Consider the following 15,481-nt stretch of genomic DNA (forward strand, 5'->3'; position numbering starts at 1 on the left):
GTCCCCCTATTCTCTGCAGGTTGTGACGTTTCTGTGGGACGAAAGTGCTGATTTTCTGCATGAAGCAGCGTGTAGGTGCTCAGATAAACCTAATAGGCGGAGCGGGGCTGGGCTTGTCTCCCTTTGACAGCACAGGCTGAGAGCAGAGCTGCGTGGCTGTGCTCCCGCTGCCCCCGCCCCACCACCCTCCCCATCCCTCGGGCCTCCCTCCTGCCTTCTGAGCCTTGGAGCTGCCTGGAGGAGGCCGTGAAAACTAGTTAGTTACAGGACAAGTCTCCCTTCTGTCGGTAAAAGGAGGGGTAACTCAGCCTGTCTGTCAACAACAGCTATATTTGTCTCCAATTCCGTTAGAGAGGTACCCAGAAAAAGTTGCTATATCCTGAATTCTCACGTCTGTGTTCTTAATGAAAATGTCTGTATTTGGGGTCACTTTGGGGAGTAGAGAAAGTTTAATATGTGAGTAAGCATATGTTAGGGTATACTAGTTCAAATTGATTATTTTCATAGAGTCTACAGTTTGTACATTATAGTTATTTGAATTGGTTGTTTGAAAAAGTTTTTGTAGACATTTACTTATACATTAATAGCAATCAAAACATCACCTCAGCACAACTGAGGGATTATCCCTTTTATACATTTTCACTTTATTTATGGTGAAGAATAAACTTTAAGTTTTAGATTATGTGGCCTTGGGAAGCTAGTGATACAACTTGAAATTAGATCTCACCCTTTACTATGTTCCCTGTTCCTGCAAACAGGGTGGGGGGGTAAATTTAAGAGTGTGAAAATAATGCGTATTGGTTTCTTGTGTTCATCTTAGAGTCTTCTCAAGGCAATCAGAATCCCCCCACCCTAGTCAGAATGTCCCGTCTCTTCTGGCCTGGCTTACTGCAGTAGCCCCTTAATTAAGTGGTCTTCCTGCTGCCACTTTGCATCCCTCCCAGATCTCTGTGCCACACAGAAACCAGATTCAGCATACTCGAGAGCAGGTGCAGTCCCTGGTCTCCCAGGACCCGTACTCCACTCTTCGGAGCCCTGTGCAGTGTAGCCAGTTCCCTGTCTCTCTAGCCTCCAAGCCTCGACTTCTCACAGAACTCCTTTGGATCTGTCATTTCCATTCCAGACCACACCAAACCCCTTCCCACCCAAGAGCCTCTACGTGTGCTCATCCCTCTGCTTGGGGTATTTCTTCTGTCTCTCACACGTGTCCTCCATTCCCGCCCCTAAACCTGGCTAAGACCTACTCATACTTAGGGTTTCCAGTTGAAATGATACTGCCCAGGTGAGCTTTCCTTGCCACCTTTATGCATGATCTGATTAGGTCTCCCCAAGGTGTGCTCGCATCCAGAGCACTCTGAACTTTGCATCATAACCTATGATGCCTTAAGTTACATGGTTCCCTTCCCTTCCCTGCTGTCAGCCCTTGTAAGGAAGGATCATTTTCGTCTTGTGGTCCCCCCAAGACTGAGCACAGATGCTGACTCAAAATGAACAGTCATAATTGTCTGCTCCTTGAGTCTTAACTCAGTACATCTTGATCATTTGATTAGAATAGAGTCCTAAGAATGGCTAGGCTTCACTGGGTATGAAAATTCAGATCTTTGATATTTAAGGCTAAATTCTTCTCAGTGAAACCATACACCTTTTTATACTCCCACCAGGAACAGCCAGTCGTCATCACTGAATATTAACTTGTTTTCATCTTTGCCAGTACAGTCATCCAAAAAGTAGAGGAAGGGGGTATTCTGTCCAATCTCTGAGTGAGAGAAGACTGGAGTAGACCACTTGATCTAGTTACCCCAGGCAGGCCTACATGATAGCCCAGCCTTGAAGGTTTCTGGGCTCTAAGACTCTTCAGCCTTCCCAGTGCCACTTGAGCAGCGTGGTGGAGACAGCGAGGAGGGGCAGTGGAGTAGCTCGCCCTGGAAATTACCTCTGAGAGGCAATGCCATGCCATTGAGCCACATCCAGTCATCCACAGTGCCTGTTATTACCGTTTGTCGCTTAAACATGTGACCGCTCCATGTCGCAGGAGGGCAGTTTGTAGCCTTGCAGAGAGAGGATACCAGCTGTGTGACTTAACAGCAACTCCCTCCTTTTTTGAACCCCAATTAAAATATAAAAGGGACGATGGCCTTGTTTTACCACACCTTCTTACCTACTCTGAGTTGCTCTGCCTTTAAGTTCTTGCTCTGCCTTTAAGTTCTTGCTCTATTCCTGGACTATTTGAAGTTGCCGTTTTTCTAGCTCCTCCAGACATGAACTGAATTTTTTCTACATCAACCAAGCAGCTCATTTGGAAACATGTAGCTGTGACTTCCATGCTGCTGCTGCTAAGTTGCTTCAGTCATGTCCAACTCTTAGCAACCCCATGGACTGCAGCCTACCAGGCTCCTCTGTCCATGGGAATTTCCAGGCAAGAGTACTGGAGTGGGGTGCCATCGCCTTCTCCCATGAATTCCATAGTCAGCTCAAAATCAGCCATTTCCCTTATCCCACTTTCTACTTATTCTCTTATTATCTTACATGCATAGCTCCCTTAGCTGTAAACACTTCCAAAGGTAGGACTGTGTCTCTTCCCCCATGCCCCAGATCCCATCACAGCTTCCTAGCACACAGCTGTCAGTGTAGTACACACTCAAACATGGACCAAAGTGCAATTCAAAGAGGACAGCAGCTGCAGCTAACTCGTCAGGACCGCCTAGCACTGGCCGGATTACAGATCCTAGGTCTTCATTGCTTAGTTCCCTGTAACTACTTTAATAGTAGAGAGAATTATTTAGCAGCTTAAGAGTGGTGGACCTCAAGAGTCTTTTAAGTTTTCTTCTCCCAAGTAGTTAGTAGAATTTGGAATACTTCCTGTGATCTGTTTGCCCTGTAACTGTCACTTTATATGATGGAATATCTCCTTAATCAGTTCCAAAGCATGGCTAGAACTGATTTGAGGGGAATCTCAGCCAGGGTCCTGGTAGGAAACACATGACACACCTAAATTGGCTAACCTGAAGAGATTTTATTAATGAGACTATTTACAGGAAAGGTATGGGCAGGGTTTCTCTGGAAACCACAGGGGATGGTGCAGTACCCAGAGCTAGAAAGCGGACTACCATCTTGAGGCTTGGAGAAAGAAAACCTTAGCGTGCAGGAAGGGGGAGGCGCTAGCAGAGCCCGGAGGAGGAGGAGGAGGAGGCAACTGAGCTGAGAGGGCTGAGACCTTAGCTGAGGGGTTGAGGCCGCCCACAGAATCCCCAGCAGGAAGCCTCTGTCTGCGGGCCTCCCGTTGGGGTTGGGGAACCAGAGAGCCATGGCAGGTCCATGCAGGGCACAGAGAGGTGAAGGAGAGTACCCACTGGACCTGGAGAGGCTCAGTAGCACCGTCTGCCTTTGCAATTAGGCTGTTTACTCACAAGGACGCTAAAAGTACATTCGCCAGCAGCTCTATATAGCTGGTTTTCTAAAGTGCTTTATAGAGAGAAAAAGAGAATCGATGGTCAAGAGGGAGGCCACTGAGTCCCATCTACCCACTGAGCTCTTTTGATTCCGCCTCTGTAGGTATCCTGAGTCTGTCTGCTTCCCTCCACCGCACTTTGACACTGCAGTCCTGGTGCTGGCATCTTTCACCTGGCGGCTGTGGTGGGTCTCACCTGGTCTTCCCTCTGCTTCATCCTCACGTTGGAATGTTTGAAAAAGGCAAACCTGACTGCCGCTCTTCAGTGACTTCTGATCACTTTGAGCTCCTGATTTTCTCACTGGAGCTTTCTGCCTGGACTGCTCATAGGCAGTTCTTTGGGTGTCCCCTCAAATATTACTCTCTGACCACATTCCCCCTCCCTCCCAGACTAAAGGAGGTCCCTGTCTTTTCTGCTCCCTAATCCTGCACTTGACACAGCACGAATGCACATTTTCAGTTTAGTATTTATACTTAACCTGTTTAATGGCCTGCATCGCCTCCACCCTGGCAGTGGAGTGGGGACTTACCATGCCAGCCCAGTCCCTCTGTCTCTCATGGGATTACGGACTCTCCTGCCATGGAGCTGGGTTAGCTGCTTCAGAAGTGGGAAATGCTTTTGGAACTAGGTTTTTTCGGTTCAGAACGGTAGCACCCTAGGTGTAAAGACCCCTGGCCTTGAGATTTGCAGTCATAGATTCTCATGCAGTTGACAGTGATTAAGCTCAGTGACGGATGCCTTTTTTTCCTATTAGATTCTGTGGGGTGGCTCTTGGGTCCCACAATGACTATAAATCAATAGACCCTATTTAGTTCACATCTTGGATCAATAGCCTGAGTAAAACTTAATAAACTCTGTTGTCATTAATTTGGGGCAGAAAAGGACTTTTTTAGAAACTCCTGCTTTTTTTTGCTGAAGCAACAGGAAGTGAGTTAGGTCATAGAGCGTAGAGCTGATGAACCTGAGCAGGTTTGCCTGTCATTAGAAAACAGGTGACTGCTGTTCCCTGGCTTGAGAGGCTTTTTTTATTTTGTTTGGTGTTTTTTGAGGAGAGAGTTGTAGGATTTAGCCTAAAGTTGAAAGCCTTCCGTTAATGAACAAGGACAGCAGCTAAATATATGCCATTAAAGAGTTAGTCGTGTGTGTGTGTGTTAGTCGCTCAGTCATGCCAGGCTCTTTGCAACCTCATGGACTGTTGCCTGCCAGACACCTCTGTCCATGGAATTCTCCAGGCAAGAATACTGGAGTGGGTAGCCATTTCCTTCTCTAGGGGATCTTCCCAACCCAGGGATCTTTACCCAGGAAGTTTTGTGATTATTTTGGTTATTTCCAATTAGGAGTTTTGATATCATGAGTAAAGGTTTTACTAACTTAGGGAAGCTTAACCAGTCTGTTGGTCAGTGGCTGCCAAGTGGACCGAGGGAACCGTCCACCCTTCCATTTGCCTGATAGCAAGTTGGGAAGTCTGCCGTGTTCCTTCCACTCAGAGTTCTGTGCGAGCCGAGCAGAACTAAAGATGCAGACGGTGTAACCTGCGGTTGGGACTAGGGGAATGTAACCTTCCTCACACTTCACCCGGGCTTCCCTGGTGACTCAGACGGCAAAGCAGCCGCCCACAATGTGGGAGACCTGGGTTCAGTCCCTGGCTCGGGAAGGTCCCCTGGAGGAGGGCATAGCAACCCACTCCAGTATCCTTGCCTGGAGAATTGCATGGACAGAGGAACCTGGGGGTGGGTACAGTCCATGGGGTTACCAGAGTCAGACAGGACTGAGTGACTAAGCACACTTCACCCAAGAGGCTTTCCTGTAACCCTAAACTGGACTTAGGTCTTTCCCTGTGGTATTTGGAACTCAGACATTTTCTGTTGAATCAGTCCTTGCCGTAGTGCCCATAATTCCCCCCTCTCCTGGCATCCCCCTATGGTGTTGCCACAGGCGGTTCACCAGACTCCAAGCTCCCTGGGGAGGGAAGGGTGGCCATTGTGTCCTCAGTTCACCTGGCTCAGGGCTTAGCAATCTCATTCCTGGCAGGCTGTGGCAGGATTGTTGAGTTTTTCAAATGCACAGCATTTTCTCTTGAAACTCCCTCATATTTATCTTTGTTTCTGTCCACCATGCTCCCCACCCCCCACCAACTGCCCCAAACCCCCACGGTTGAAATCGTGACACTCTTGAGAGCATTGCATTCTTCTGGTGAGCAGTCAGCTATACCAGAGTAATAGGTCTTCCGCAAGTCGCCAAATACAGAAGACAATTTTGAATGGAAACTCTTGTACCCCTTTGGTATCTAAAGAGTTTATTTTGGGGTACTGCTTGTGCATTTAGGTTTCACTGCCTCCAGATTCATCTGGGTGGAGTAATAGTTACATAAGTGTAAACGACCTTCCTGTTTTGTTAAAATGTCATGGGCAACTTTCTTAATGACAGCCAAACCTGGAGAGGTTGATAAGAGTACCCAATCCTTTTTTTTTTTTTTTTTGAGTACTGAAATATTTCTCAAAAATAATCTTTTGGTTATTCTTATAATTATTCTTATGATAATAATTTGGTTAGTCTTCCTAATTGTCCATCCTCCTACATAGGTGAACATTATAAAGGAAATCTTTTCATTTAAAAAAAAAATGCGGGAGTGATCCTGAACTCTTAATAGTCGATCATGATTGTGTGTGAGAGAGAGAGAGAGCGTACGGACATTTTTCTTTCTGCATCATCTTGACTGCCATTCAGAAGAAGGAAAAAGGTGAAGATCTTCATTATTGTCCTTTGTAAGCCTTTTGCTGGAGGAGTTGTAGCTGTAAAATTAGCAGCCTGCAAAAGTAAGTCACTAGCCCACTCCAGTACTCTTGCCTGCAAAATCCCATGGATGGAGGAGCCTGGTAGGCTGCAGTCCATGGGGTCGCTAAGAGTCAGACACGACTGAGCGACTTCCCTTTCACTTTTCACTTTCATGCATTGGAGAAGGAAATGGCAACCCACTCCAGTGTTCTTGGCTGGAGAATCACAGGGACGGGGAGCCTGGTGGGCTGCTGTCTATGGGGTCGCACAGAGTTGGACACGACTGAAGCGACTTAGCAGCAGCAACAGCAGCCAGACATGCATGCTGAACCAGGCATCTTACTGGTTCAGGAAGTCCCCATGCTGAGAGCTGTCAGTTGGGACACATATAGAGACCTTCCCTCCCTCGTCCACCCAGGACATACTCTTTCTTTCATCAGTCATACTGAAATTTCCTTCCCTGCCTACCCACCCCACTCTTCTACTTTTTTAGCTTGGAGAAAGTTAGAAGTGGTAGTGTTGTGGGAACGATTTGGGGTACTCCCTTTTGAAGTAGTCCACATGGTGCTTAAGTTACAGGAATGTGGATTGCCTAATTCTGTTACTTCTTTATTTTGCCTCTCTTTCTTGGGGGGAACAGATTCATGACGATCAGTCTTCTTTTGAGGGTCATTTTAAGAGAGATTATTTTCACAAGGCATTTCATGGTAACGTGTAATGTATGGTGCCCTTTCTCTTGTCCCCAGGCCCAGCTAGCTCTGACCCCATGTGCATTACTTGGAACAAACCCCCCTACATACAAATCAGTTCCTCAGAGTATGCTCGATGCCATTCTGAGGATTGCGGAGAACACGGATGGGAGCGGCGTGGAGCCCGGCTCTTAGGCTTGCAGTTCAGGAGAGGACAGAGCCTTTGGGTGCCCGGCACTAAAACAGCGGCGGTGAGGTGTGAGCAGATGGGGAGGCGGCACGGCGCGAGGCTGCACGTGGAGGACTGCTCAGAGCTGGCTGAGTTGGCTAGCTTGGCAAACTGAAGGGTTCATTTAGAGAAGTGGGTGAGAAGGACAGAAAGTAGTTGGTGGCTAAATTACGAAAAGTGGAATGCCAAACTGAGAATAGCTTGGACCCATAGGAGGCTCCTTAAGACTTCTTAACAGGAAGACAGTGGTGTTTGAAGTGATTCAGAGCACCAAATATAGATTGAGGTCACACCTGGTCAGCCTTAAACGATGACACCTGGACCTTTAGGAGACTTGGCCTCTTGATTCACCAGTATTTCTCTTTTGAACTGATCCCCGTTCATAGCAGCTGCTTAGGGAGGGTAGCGAGACCTCTCTTGGGCGACAGGAGAAAAGGCACCACGTTACTGGTTGTATTCAAGTGGGATTATACAAGCGATGAGTGAGTTTTACCAGTGGAAGGTTTGGGGGTGTTCTGGGCAAAACCTAGCATGCCTGTGTCTCTGGTGGTCAGAAAGTAAAGTTGATCAACAAATGCCCTTTGGATTTCTTTAGTTTGGTAAATAGAACCCTTTCTTAAAAGGAAAGTAATGTAAAAAGAATTTAGGGCTTCTTGATCCCCAAAGAAATGAATCTTCTGGAAATATCCAATTCAAAGGGAACAAAAAACACATTTCCTGGCACAGATATTATACTTCTGTTGAAAGAGATCATCACCATAAAGCAGAAATACCCCCTCGATGTGATATCATTACATGAATACTTTCTAAAATGAATAGATTTTCTTTTAATAAAACATAATTTGGTGTTTACACACATTTTTATAAATCTGCCAAAATTGAGAGAGCTTTAAAACTTCATATATGCACTTCTCAGCTTTCTGGTCTTTAAGGGCCCACTACCTGTCAGCTGTCTTGATGGAGTTGAAAGGTACTGCTGTGTCTTTACGGAGGTGTAGGCTTCCATTATGGAGACTGGCCTGCCGCGAATTTGAGGGCTGTCGCTCTGTGCGCTTACATGAGCAACTTAGGTTTCTGTGGGGCCAGGAGCCTTAATTATTAAACTACGTATAAGTTGATCATCTCATCATTGAAATTCAGAGTAACTCGTCTACAGTGTGGGTGTTTTTCATGATTTGGCACACAGTAGAGCAAGCAGCATAGCCAAGACGTTTTTCACGTTGAGCAAAAACTGTAACAGATGGAGCTGGTGATTGTAGAGCACGTACTTAAAGTGTTCAGAGTGAGTCAGTGCAGTTTGAGGCCGACACCGTCATCCGTACTAAAGGAGTCTGAGAGGCCGAAGAGCATCCTAAGAGTTTCTAATAAAATATGTAACAGGCTGAAGAGAACTGACTTTCAATGGCTGTCCCAGTACTGTTACCCTAGCCAGGGCCGTGTACAGTTGTTCTTCGGGTTATAATCTTTAAAAAAGCCTGTGTGTGTGTGTTTGAAATTATGTGGTAGCATCACCATAGCTCTTTACATTGTCTTCATGTCAGGGCAGTATTTCAGTGTTGCCTGAGTGGGATTGGCTGATCTTTAACGAGCTGGGAAATCTCACTTCCTTATGTAGAATTTCTGTAAAGCAGGGACCAGCTGTACTGGTATTTTTATTTTTATGTGGTGAAGGAGCTTAAATATGTAATCGTTCCTTTTTTCTTTTCTTTTTTTTTTACAAATGCTCTCTCTTATACATTGCTTCACAAACTGATACAAAACTGGATAATTTTTCCCTGAGGAAGTGTTGAACCCCATGCAAGCTGTTAGAATGAATATGGAAAGCTTTGATGGGTACTGTTCTAGAACTGCACGGCTTTTTTGTCTCTTTTAAATCATGGTTTCCTTATTTTGTTTATTTATTTACAAATGACTGGATGTGTTCAGGCAAGAAAATACCCCCCATATTTCAAAATACAGCAGTCTATAAACAAACTTTATCTTCCATTTCCCTAAAAGACAACTTTTTTTCTGTAATTTGTATAGAAATGCAGTGCCGTTTACCACTGAAAACCCGCTCAGTGGTAGGTATTATCACCGCTTTATAGATGGGAAACCAAAGTCTTGAAAGTGGTCGTTTGCCCAAGGCCACACAGCTCCTTGTTGGGGAAGCTGAAATTTGAACCCATGTGAGCCTGTCAAATCCTGTCGCATTAGGTGTATGCTAAGGGGTCTGAGACCTGAATCTTTGACCTTTGGCTTTTTTTTTCCTTTCTTTTCTAAACTATTTGGAAACCTTTAAGTTGGCAGTATGAATGGAAATTTGCATTGCCTTTAGAATAGTCTCAGATTGGGGGTGGGGTGGGGTCAACAGTGAATCATGTTATCAGAATTATCTAATATAGAAGGGGTGGGGGGTTCAAGAGGGAGGGGATATATGTATACATTGAGCTGATTCACTTTGTACAACAGAACTACCAACACTGTAAAGCAATTATACTCCAATAGAACATATATGTGCAGAAGTATAACATGTGGAATCCTCTGAATTATCATTTGTGCAGAAAGTTCTTATTTCCAGGAATTAAATTTTTTCACAGGTTAGTGATGTCAGGCTATCATGGCGGGGGTTTCTGAAGCCTCACTGTGTTCTTTTCAGCTCGCCTGTGTATGTTTGGTGTGAAAAGTTTATCCTGGAGGTGAATGAGGCCTTGGTGTGTGTTGCTTACAAGTAAATTGGACTATAATATTACTGTTCTCTTGACTGAAATATTTCTTTCAGTTGAAGTATGATATACATATAGAAAAATTGTGTATCGTAAGTGCATAGTTCAGTGAATTTGCACAGGCTGAATACACCCAGGTTTATCAGCTTGCAGGTTGAGAAATTTAGCTTTAGCGACAGCTCAAAAGCAGCCATTGTGTCCCTTCCATGGAACAGACTGCAATAGTTTTAATTGTCCTTTGCAAACCTCAGACCATTCCTTATCTTTTAGTTTTCTTCCTGATTGTGACTGTGATCTTACTTTCAGTCTTTTTGCAACCAGAAGAACAAATGGAAGCTTCACTAAAACTTGTCTCTTCCTCCTCTTATAATCTCATCTCTTGATCAGTCTGCTTCCGTTAAACCAAGTGTTGTGATGGCTACAGAGTCATCACTCGAGGGAATATGGGGGTTGGCATAGAACATGCAGCTATGGGGTAACAGCTAAAAACATTCCCTGGAATTTTCAAACCAGAATGAAAATGTGGTGGTTGAACTCAGTCATCTCTTTTATTAAGAGGTCATGAATGAGTGAAGGGTGAATTGCCTGTGTTTCGGGGAAGTGGTGATAGGAGCAGTCTGCTCCTTCTCAGAACTCTGCCTGGGCTTGAGCAGATCACTTGGGGAGGGCGGGAACTTCATCTAGGGCCACAGCACATCCAGCAGGGTCTCTGTAGGCACAGATGCGTCTGGTCCTGGTGCCCTTCTCAGTTCTGCTTTAGACTCACTTGTGTCAATTTGTGCCCTTCACTCTCTCAAGCATTTAAATTTCCTTTCAGCTCTCACATTATGCCATCTGGGCTTTCCTGGTTTGAGTTGTGAAAGCTGCTGGCCTGCTGGGTGGCAGGCAGCCTTGGTCCTCGCTCTCCGTGGCCCTGGCTTAGCCAGGGCCCTTTCTCTTGCAGAACGAGTCTGCACTGAATTTATCGTGTATGGAGCTTTAGAAACACACCACAGCAGCACCGGGCTTTCTGGCAAAGCAGTATTCTGGATACTAGAATGTTCCAGAGAACTAAAATTTTACCCTCCGATATCCAAACAGTACATGAAAAATAATCTAAGTGTTGGGAAGCTTCCTGGTGGTCCAGTGGTCGGGATCCTGGGCTTTCACTGCCGAGGCCAGGTTCATCACTGTTTGGGGAACTGAGATTTCACAAGCCATGCAGCCAAAGTAATGATGATGATCTCAATGTGTTGGTTCCATATTTCCCTACCTTTTTGGAAGAAGAGCATACTAAACAACAGTTATTAATTTTGTTCTGCAGAAAACCGTAATTCTAAAAGTGGGGCCAAATCTGGGGGTTGCCCTGGAGGTTCCTTTGTTGTTGGGTTGTGGGCATTTTTTTAGGGGGAAGTTTGCCTCTGTCTTAGGTTACAAGAAGAATGTACAGTTCCAAAAACTTGGTGTGTAGCACCTTTGCTGCAGGGTTATTAGTCACGAATTAAAACTGTCCTTTTTTACCTTACTCTGTTTTTAGGTCCAAACAGGCCATGATGCTTTATGAGATAATTACTAGACTGCATTTTTCTCCCGGCCCTTCTCTTTGGTAGACACGAGAATCCTGGCCTGAAGCTCCTCTGCTCTGGTGCTCTCGTGCTCTGGAATCTTTTGTGATCCGGGTGGATTAGCCATGGTGCTCAAGGCCAGACACTGATGTCATTGTGGCAGGGAGTACCTCAGGAGCCCCTCTCTGTCCAGCCGTTGTCCTTGGTGTGCGGGTGTGTGTGCGCTTTATGCTTGCCTAGCAACAGAATGACTTCTCTGTTCACAGTACAGTTTTTGAAAAAAATTTAAGGGAAAATATGGAAAGAGAAAGGTTTTCATCTGAGTCTGATGGGATTTACCAGTAGCTGGTTCCCCCCCCCCCCCCAGCTATCACATATATCCGCCCTTGCAAGATTTGCTGCCTTGGCCTGTGCGCACTTAGCTCGGTGACTGACTCTGAGGACTTCAGGTTAGGCAGCATCGCAAGTAGGCACCAGCTTTGTAAGACTCCTCCATTGCAGCCTCCTTTCAGAAGTGAAGTCTCTGGGAGGCATCTTTAGTGCAGCTTCACCATTCGTTGGTATCTGTCAGCCTCATCTGTCCTTTCCAAAGTTGTGTCTCACTTTGAAATGCCAGTGCTACATGTACACCAAGCAGCCCAGGTTGTAAATTGGCAGTGAGCCCAGCATTGTTCAGCATCATGAATAAATAATTTTTTAAAGAATTTTACCAGCTTCCTTTTAGAATTTTGCTCCGTAGGATAGATTAGCTACCACTGTCCTAGTCAGCTCATTAACATTTTCCTTTGTTCGCGTTGTGGAGTTGGCCTCACATTTCAGTTTCTCTTTTTAAGTTAATAGTTTTTAAAAATGCCTATACCCTTTGCCTTTTGTTAGAGATCTGGGATTCAGAGGGCGGATTTTATACTGTGCCTAGCTCTATTCTGCTTCTTTTAATACTCTGCAGATGACAGTGTCTTGGCCTGACCTGTCCATATAAATGTCAGTATTGGAGAGCACCTTCCTTTGAGTTCTGAACATCTGAGTGGCCTTCACTAGCTCGTAGCCTTGGGTTCCGTCACATTTCTAGGTCTGTTTTCACTTCGTAGAATGCAGTGGCTCAGTTGTACGGTCTCTGGGTCTTTCCCCTAATTAGGCTGCTTGGTGTGCTTTGAGCATTCTCTAACTGCCCTTGAGGATAAGGGAAGTAAGACTTGCCGTGTTTCTTCGTGAAAATACGTTTTTCGCCTACAAGGGCACGTAGCGGTGCCTGCAGGTGGCGGCGTGCCAGTGGCTGACCCACACTTGGGGTAACCCAGAGACGGTATGGGGAGAGCCCTGGGTGGGGTCTTGTGGTGGAAATCTGCCTGAAGACCCCTGGACAGGCCTCAGCGCGCTCTGCTGCCGCCCACCTGTGCAGGCACACCTTCCCGTGCCTTCACTCTCTGGCCTGCTGTCCTCCAGAATCTCCTCGCAGAAACTCACCTTTTATTTTTCCCTCCCTTTCCTTTTCTGCTGAGGCATTAATGCTAGATTTTTAGGAGCCTGAACTTCTCATTTCCAGAGACAACTCTTTAAGTTGCCATAACTCGGCTTGTTGGAAATCACAAGTTCGGCGTCCATGTGAGCATACTCCAAAAGAACACCTTTTACAAACAAACCCAAAAGACACCATAATCACCCTCATGGCTTCCCGCCCAAGAGTGAAAAGGAAATGACTGTTTTCTCTCCTTGTTTGAATTATTTTCAGGTTTTGAATGAAGAATGTGATCAGAACTGGTACAAGGCAGAGCTCAATGGGAAAGACGGCTTCATCCCCAAGAACTACATAGAAATGAAACCACATCCGTAAGTTGGGCTCTGCTTGACCATCCAGGGTCAGACACGCCTGCTTGTTTCTAAAATTGAGATCATCGGGATGAATATCATGCTTTTTACTCTGTTTTCCCAGGGAATTAACAAAGTACCTTGATTTTCCATGTTCGTAAGAGTATATAACGAGAGCATAATAGTCAGTAATTGTCTATGTTTTCAGTGATAATTGTCAATGATCTGCAAATGATGAAAGTTAGGTCCGTAATTATTATTCTATGAAACGCTTGGTGCCAGATGTGTTTTGCATTCTGCAAAAAAATGCCAGATTCTGCGCTTTTTGAGTTTTTAGAAGAGGTACTTGTCACATGGTTTTGTATTGGTATGTTTGATTTTCCTGTGGGACCATGTCTTAATAATCTTGATACCACCAGAGCACTGTACCGGGCCTGTAATTGGGTCTCCGTCAGTGTTACTATAATCACTGCCCTAGCCTCCATTTGAGTGTTCCCACTTCAGAGAAAACAACAGGCTGCTGCGAACAGTGGGGAAATTTTTGTTTTTAATTCCAGAACCTTTTATGTTGCTATGTGACAGGGTGGGGTCCTGGGAGCCCTTACAGGCCACTTCCCTCCCACCCTTCTCTCCCCCATCTTGCATCCTCTCTGCTCCTGCCTCAGACACAGTCGTTTTCTTATATGTCAGGGAGAACAGAGGCTTTCAGCGCTCAGGTGAGAATGCCGCTGAGACAGAGAGAAGTGGTAGATCTTTCCTACTTGTTTGAACAACAGAATGGTAAAGAAGGCTCTTAGACGGCTGCCCATTTGCCCCTCTCCCTCACTGTCACTGTGGTGATGTGTCCCTGGTGCTTCTCTTCCCCCAGATACTGGAGCAAAGACCTTAACCTCCGCTTGTCTTACACAGATCTCACGTCGTCTTACCCAGGTGCCATAGAGTGCACAAGGGCCTTGATCATGGCATAGTGCATTGCCCTCTGTCCTGCAAATTGAGAAGCTTCCAGTATTTCAGTTTTAAAGTGACTAACTTATGAATATAGTTCTCATCTTTTTAAATAGTTTATTGGAGTATAGTTGAGTTACAATATTGTGTTAGTTTTTAGACTCTTTTTTCATAAAGGTTATCACAGAATAGTGAGTAGAGTTCCGTCTTATACTGTAGGTCCTCATTGGTTATCTGTCTTACATACAGTAGTGTGTGTACATCCTAAGCTCCCGATGTATGAATATAGTTCTCGTTATAAAAGACGATCAGTGTAGAAAACTATAGAGCAATGTGAGTTTCTCCCCACAGATGTACCCCTTTTTCCAGCAAGTGAAGGGACTTAAATGCGCCCTTATGAACCGAGTCAGCTCTAAGATGATGCTTTGCCTTCCATAGAACAAAACAAATGACTCCGGAGCTTCCCCCTGAACCATCTGTCAGGTTCAGGTTGTGGTCACTGAACTCTTACACAGTTTCTCATTACGTGCAGAGACCGACCTTGGTACTGGGAAGTTAGGTTCTGTAGTTAAATTATGGTATAAGAAAATGGCTACACAGTTAATAGGAAGTTCTTTGAGAGATCACGTCCAGGAAGCTATCACCTGGAGAGTGAGGGGTGGGTTACCCTTCAGTTTGGCAATGGGAAGAAACCTATTAATGTCTATTCTGTATAGATACAGAACTGTCTGTAATGAAGCATCTGTGGGGTCTTCAAGGAAACTGCTTATGCTTCAAAAAAAACCCAGCACCTTTTGATGGCTCACTAAATGTTTCATGGAATGATTTACAAGGAGAAAAACAGTCTAATTTATGAAGGACATTTTTCTAGTTTTTGTTTGACACTTGGACTGTCTTGTATCTTTATAGCTATATGAGATTGATTTCTCCCCACTTCCCCTAAAAAGATACTAGATTCCTTGAGGAATTTTTGTCTTCTGCTTTTATACTCCCTTGCAACTCATGCCTTGCTTCTGCACAGAGTAGCTCTGTAAGTAGTTTTGAATTTGATACTCAGACCCGAATGCTTGCAGAAAGGCTGGGACCAATTTGTCCATGACAATAAAAGCCAAAATACTAAATACTCAGAGGCATTCCATGGAAGAGATTCCTGGCCCCTTGTCAATGGACTGGTAACGTCCCTCATTTGAGGTCCCTGTAACATTAGATTGGCGAGTTTTAACATTTAGCCATTAACATTTAACACTTTAACACGACTGAGCAACTGAACTGAACATTTAGGCATGCAAAGACCCTCATGCTGGGAAAGATTGGGGGCAGGAGGAGAAGGGACGCTGGA

At 45.2% G+C, this 15,481-nt stretch overlaps 1 protein-coding gene across 1 annotated transcript in view; it reads left to right on the forward strand.

Moving 5' to 3' along the window:
* Positions 1-15,481, forward strand: part of GRB2 (growth factor receptor bound protein 2) — a 64,458-nt gene that overhangs the window by 40,557 nt on the left and 8,420 nt on the right. The window contains exon 3 of the mRNA XM_052657353.1: positions 13,121-13,218. Within this exon, the coding sequence (XP_052513313.1) occupies positions 13,121-13,218 (98 nt within the window). The remainder of the gene's footprint in view (positions 1-13,120; positions 13,219-15,481) is intronic.

This window comes from Budorcas taxicolor, chromosome 19 (assembly GCF_023091745.1).
Source record: "Budorcas taxicolor isolate Tak-1 chromosome 19, Takin1.1, whole genome shotgun sequence".
Taxonomy (NCBI): domain Eukaryota; kingdom Metazoa; phylum Chordata; class Mammalia; order Artiodactyla; family Bovidae; genus Budorcas; species Budorcas taxicolor.